Source organism: Coregonus clupeaformis, chromosome 3 (assembly GCF_020615455.1).
Source record: "Coregonus clupeaformis isolate EN_2021a chromosome 3, ASM2061545v1, whole genome shotgun sequence".
NCBI classification, from domain to species: domain Eukaryota; kingdom Metazoa; phylum Chordata; class Actinopteri; order Salmoniformes; family Salmonidae; genus Coregonus; species Coregonus clupeaformis.
The window spans coordinates 38,455,524-38,461,708 of NC_059194.1; the positions used below are offsets into that span (position 1 = coordinate 38,455,524).

General features: G+C 47.3%; 1 protein-coding gene across 1 annotated transcript; it reads right to left on the minus strand.

Moving 5' to 3' along the window:
• Positions 1-704: 704 nt before the first annotated feature.
• LOC121545080 (heparan-sulfate 6-O-sulfotransferase 2-like) lies at positions 705-4,653 on the minus strand. The gene is made up of 2 exons (XM_041855459.1): positions 3,715-4,653; positions 705-2,532 (listed from the first exon to the last, which is right to left on the minus strand). Exons 1-2 carry the CDS (start codon positions 4,287-4,289, stop codon positions 1,647-1,649), a joined length of 1,461 nt encoding a protein of 486 aa, XP_041711393.1. The 5' UTR covers positions 4,290-4,653; the 3' UTR covers positions 705-1,646.
• Between the last annotated feature and the right edge of the window lie 1,532 nt (positions 4,654-6,185).

A 6,185-nucleotide genomic window follows, 5' to 3' on the forward strand; every position in this document is an offset into this window, starting at 1 on the left:
TGATAATTATTCAAATCGAGAAGCTAAAATTAAACCAGAGAGCGCCCTTAGATCATGGGAAAAGGCCACACTTGACCGTTGCACTTGAATTATTCCCACGGTGAATGGCTAAGCCCGCTATGCTATGAAATCACACACTATTGCAGAGACTTTACCAACCGCAATTGATATGGTGAAAACAATTTGTGGGGAGGCAGAGGCACAGAAACTCACATCAATGCTCTCCAATTGGATGTTAGCTGTGAAAGCCGAGATGCATAGACTTTTGTTCGCTACATGTCGGGGGATGCTATTCACGAGGACATGTTGTTCGGTCTCACGATTCCCGAGCATGAAACGGCACAGGGGATGTTCTGTGTGCTGCGTGGCAATATTGACGAAAAACTGATTCCATGGAATTGAATGGGCTTTTGCACAGTTGGGGCTCCATCTATCACAGGACGGCGGGCAGGCCTTTGCACTCTAGTTATGAATGTCTCCCTCTGCCATATGGACGCATTGTATGACACACCCACTGAGCAACAATGGATACACCGAGAGCAACTGGTGGCAAAAGAGCTGTGCAGAGAACTCAGAGATATGCAGCAGGTAACTTCGATTGTAAACTACATTGCGTAAGCCTGTTCGCAAAACTATGTGGAGATATGGGATCAGAGCATGACAATGTTCTATTTCACACCGAGGCTTGGTGGTTATCGAGGGGGAGTGTTGGAACGATTTTTTGAATTGAGAGAGGAACTGTTGTCATTCGCAATGGATGTAAAAAAACAGACTTTGTTGACTTTCTGTATAATGAAAAGAAAAATGTAACAGACATATTTGGGGAACTTAACATGCAGGGGAAATATAAAAAAATTATATAGATGAGTGACCAAATCAGCGAAATCCGTTTGACTGTGATCCTGGCTCAGTTGACATGCCGGTAAGTGAAATGGAACAGCTGATCGAGCTGTCATGTGACCGAATGCTGCAGACAACGCCTTCACGGGTCACTATGGAGGAGTTTTGGTTCCTGACTCAGAGGGAATAATGTGCCATCTCCCTCCGAGTCTGCATTAAAAACAAATATCGATCCAGGTTGGATGTGACAGGAGATGAGATGCGCACTGTCGACCATGCCCCCTGACTTTGAGAAGCTCCGACGCGACATGCATCAAGCTCACCCATCTCATTAGTGGTGGTGAGATAAGATCAATTATGTCAGACTAATTTGCAATTGACTTCCATAGCACCAATTAAAAATGTAAACTTCACATGGCTGGGGTCGCAAGAATTTTCACATATCAAAATGGAGTCATGGGCCAAAAAGTTTGGGAATCCCTGGACTAAAGGTTGGAATGCAGGCTAAAGGGAGCTGTGCGTGGTTAGCGTTGAGTTTTGATAATGGATGTGTCCCATATCTCTTTGTTCCTGAAGTGTGCATTTGTTCACTATTCCCAAAATATTTAATAGCTTTGGATTGGTGTAGGCATGGGCAAAACCACATTTGTATTATACCAGTCATTTCCTTTCAAATCCATGAAGGGACGTGAATATGTGCACACTTCGGGAGAAAGGAGATATTGTGCAGACAAGGCAAGCCTGGCAAATTCATGTGGCTCAGTCAGTCAACCCTTCCCTCCCTCTTCGGCTTGGTCCTCTCACTACTACCGCCACTGTTCCACATTATCCATGTAGTCCTCCATGGTGCTGTTCTCCTCCAGATCCCACCACTCTGGCAGCCGCACTTCAGCCTCCACCGCCTCTCCATCTTCCCCCTCCTGCTGCTTCATCTCTGGGGAGGGTGGTGGGGGTGGTCGTAGGTGGGTGGTGATCGCCTCCCCAGCCTGGGTCTCTGTCCACTGGGGCTTGTCGCTGGGCCACACCGCCACCGGCCACCCCATCCCCAGCCTAGTTGACCCCAGCCTCCCTCTGAGCCTCCTCCTCTCCTGCTGCCTCTTCTCTCTGGCCTGCCTCCTCTCCTGCTGACGGGCCACCTGGAAGCGCTGGAGGAACAGGTCACGGGCGTATTCGTATAGCTCCACATCCCATTGGTTCAGCTGGCGGATCCGGTGTTGCGTCTCAGGGGCGACCTCTACACTGCCCGCCCGCGTGCCGTTGATCTGGGTGAAGGGGGCGATGAACGCCAGGCGGAAGGTCTTCTCAAACAGGTACTGGGTTTTCCTCTGGTACTCTGTCAGGCCGAAGAAGGCCATACCCCGCAGGTTCCGCTTGGCGCTCTCTAATAACACGGCCCAGCGCTCTTCCTCGCTCATGGCCGAGACATTGTAGCAGCCCACTAGGCTGAGATCTGCCAGCATGCGGACCTGCCGGTTGTTGGCCAGGTTGTAGGGGCAGTCCATGAAATCCTTCAGGGAGCAGCCCGACCAGTCATCCCCGGGGTAGCAGCTGGGCAGCTCGGCCAGAGTGGGGGCGCGCCCGTCACACACGTGCAGGGAGGCCTTCCAGGTGGCACCGCGCTGCACATGCCGCCACTCGCTCAGGTAGCGCCACACCGGGTCACGCAGGATGGTGATGTAGTAGTAGTTCCGGCTGAGAGAGAAGAGACCTAGGTCAGTTAATTTGTCTTTATATTTGGGGTTTTGGATTCAGCACCTCTGTAATGTCGCCTAACTCTAATAATAACCAACTAAATGGCCTCACTGCTCACTCACTCACTTCACTACTTCTGACCAGGGCCTCTGATCAAAACCAGTGCACTATATAGAGGAATAATAGGGGGTAATTTGGGACACAGCCTCTGTATGCTCCCGTCTTCCAAGTTCCCAACCCTCTCACTGGTCTACCCCAGTCTCTCTGCAGATCACCCAACACACCCACCCAATCATGCCCTCAAAGTGTGAGTTCATGCAGAGTGCCAACAATATTTAATTCTTACACCTCCCAAAAACACACATTTCCCCAACAACTAGGCTCACAACACATTTTACACTGACCCAGAGAGACATAAGAGCAGCTACACAAACACTAACACCACCAGGCAAATCACAATTACCACTCAAACGAAGAAAACGAAATCACGTCAGACGCATTTAGCCACACACATCAGTTGTAAAAGAGAAAGTTGAGGCTCACTCCTGCACTCCAGAGGACTGGGATGAAATGTCACAATAGAGGTATTTGTATGTATTATGGATCCCCAAAATGAAGGCAGTTATACAATTTAAAAAACATTACAATACATTCACAACAGATCTCACAACACATTAAGTGTGTGCCCTCAGGCACTTACTCTACTACCACATAACTACAACACAAAATCCATGTGTACGTGTGTTAAGTGTGTATGTATGCATGGTTCTGTGCCATTGTTTGTGTTGCTTCACAGTCCATGCTGTTCCATAAGGTGTATTTTTTTATCTGTTTTTTAAATCTAATTTGACTGCTTGCATGAGTTACTTGATGTGGAATAGAGTTCCATGTAGTCATGGCTCTATGTAGTACTGTGCGCCTGCCATAGTCTGTTCTGGTGCCTGCAGATGTAACCCCCCCCCCCCCTTTCAACCCTACAGAAGCATGGATGCATTTGTCAATCCTCTGAATGATCATACATAATAAAATACGGGCTGTGAATTCAATTTAGGGAGAAGATGCTGAACAAATTGAAATATTCGTCTACAATTCATTTCAAATCCATTCCTCGCCATTCTCTTACATTTACATTTAAGTCATTTAGCAGACGCTCTTATCCAGAGCGACTTGAGTGACACTCACCTGGGAACTGTAGGCTTCTTGGGTGGCTCACGCATGTTCATGAGGGACGGCACACAGTTGATCAGCTCCGTCCAGTCCGCGTGAAGACCGCAGCTCCATCCGGTGGAGAACCGGGAGAAAAGCCACGTTTCCCTTTTACCTGGCCGGTAACAGGTACATTTCTTTTGGCCAGCATGACACTCACAAGGCCTCTCGAGTTGAATATTACGCACTAAATGTCGACCAAAGGTTGTGCCCCCTGTCTTCTGGATGTGAAGAAAAACAATAACATCGTCTCCCTTGATATTGAAGTCTACGAGGCGACTGAGGTCGGAAGTTGTGAAATTGAAGCGGGGAACGAACCGGGCTAGGGCACCGTCCTCAGCGACGTACGGGTCCTTTCCACTGAGGCCAATGTCGTTTATCTCTTCCCGGGACCCAATGGCATTGCCGCCCGACTTGGAGGACAATGATCCTAGGTGCAACAGCTGGCAATCGGAGCTAGGACAAACGTACTGAAGCACAATGACACCAAAGAGCAACACCATCACCAGGGCAATATAGAGCCGGTGTTGGTTGGTGGACTTTTCATCCATCTTCCCGAGAGAAACCAAACTTCATTACTCAAACAGTCTGCCCCACTGCTGGGCCCTTCCTCGGCTGGGGAAAACACTATTTTTATATTGCTTTCACTTCGTTTACTAAACAAAAACAATGGCCAGCTATGGCTGGCTAGCCACACTAGTAGCTACATTCGCATACAGAGAGCGCTTTTGATGTTACACGAAATAATTGTGGCGCAGGCGTGATAACATTTACCTCTCACAGAAATCTGCTTGTATGTTACGGATTTTGTGTTTCCACCTACAATAGTTCGGTGTTTAGAGTCCGCTTCCATTATCATGTTCCCGGAGATCATTAACCTTTCCTCCCAGAATCCCCTGCGTTGGCTGGGGAAATTACGTCCTGGCATAAATGGGTGGGATGCTCTCTGACGTAAGCCTTCTTCTTCTTCGTCTTCTTCGTCTTCTTCTGCTTCTTCTTCTTCTTCTTCAGTGGGGTTTATCGGCGGTTGGCATCCAACGTTATGGGGCATTACTGCCACCTATTATACTGGAGTGTGGGCCAGAGACAGGGAGAAACTAAATCCTACCTGCCAGCCCCGTTGCTCTTAAAAAAGATAACAAAATATTTGAGACTATATCTAATGACGTTCTACTCAATATACTCTTTAAACTAATTTCCTGTATCCCCTTCTCCCTCACAGTAGATCTCATATTCTCTCTTTCCCTCTGATACTGCCCACACTGTAGCAATACATGCTCCACCGTCTCTGTTTCCTGGCAATAATCACTCTTTCCTGTTGGATGCTTTCCTATCACATTTAAGGTCTTATTCAACTGGCTGTGTCCCACCCTTAATCTTGTAAAAAATGGCCTCCTTTCTTCTGTCCCTTCCTGCCGTCCTCCCCTCCCCGACTTTCCTCTGTACTTAAAATAAATGCCTGCCTTTAGTACAGTGCCTTGCAAAAGTATTCATCCCCCTTGGCGTTTTTTCTATTTTGTTGCATTACAACCAATTACCTTCAGAAGTCACATAATTAGTTAAATAAAGTCACATGAGCTCAGTATACAGTGGGGGGAAAACGTATTTAGTCAGCCACCAATTGTGCAAGTTCTCCCACTTAAAAAGATGAGAGAGGCCTGTACTTTTCATCATAGGTACACGTCAACTATGACAGACAAATTGAGAAAACAAATTCCAGAAAATCACATTGTAGGATTTTTTATGAATTTATTTGCTAATTATGGTGGAAAATAAGTATTTGGTCACCTACAAACAAGCAAGATTTCTGGCTCTCACAGACCTGTAACTTCTTCTTTAAGAGGCTCCTCTGTCCTCCACTCGTTACCTGTATTAATGGCACCTGTTCGAACTTGTTATCAGTATAAAAGACACCTGTCCACAACCTCAAACAGTCACACTCCAAACTCCACTATGGCCAAGACCAAAGAGCTGTCAAAGGGCACCAGAAACAAAATTGTAGACCTGCACCAGGCTGGGAAGACTGAATCTGCAATAGGTAAGCAGCTTGGTTTGAAGAAATCAACTGTGGGAGCAATTATTAGGAAATGGAAGACATACAAGACCACTGAAAATCTCCCTAGATCTGGGGCTCCGCGCAAGATCTCACCCCGTGGGGTCAAAATGATCACAAGAACGGTGAGCAAAAATCCCAGAACCACACGGGGGGACCTAGTGAATGACCTGCAGAGAGCTGGGACCAAAGTAACAAAGCCTACCATCAGTAACACACTACGCCGCCAGGGACTCAAATCATGCAGTGCCAGACGTGTCCCCCTGCTTAAGCCAGTACATGTCCAGGCCCGTCTGAAGTTTGCTAGAGTGCATTTGGATGATCCAGAAGAGGATTGGGAGAATGTCATATGGTCAGATGAAACCAAAATAGAACTTTTTGGTAAAAACTCAAC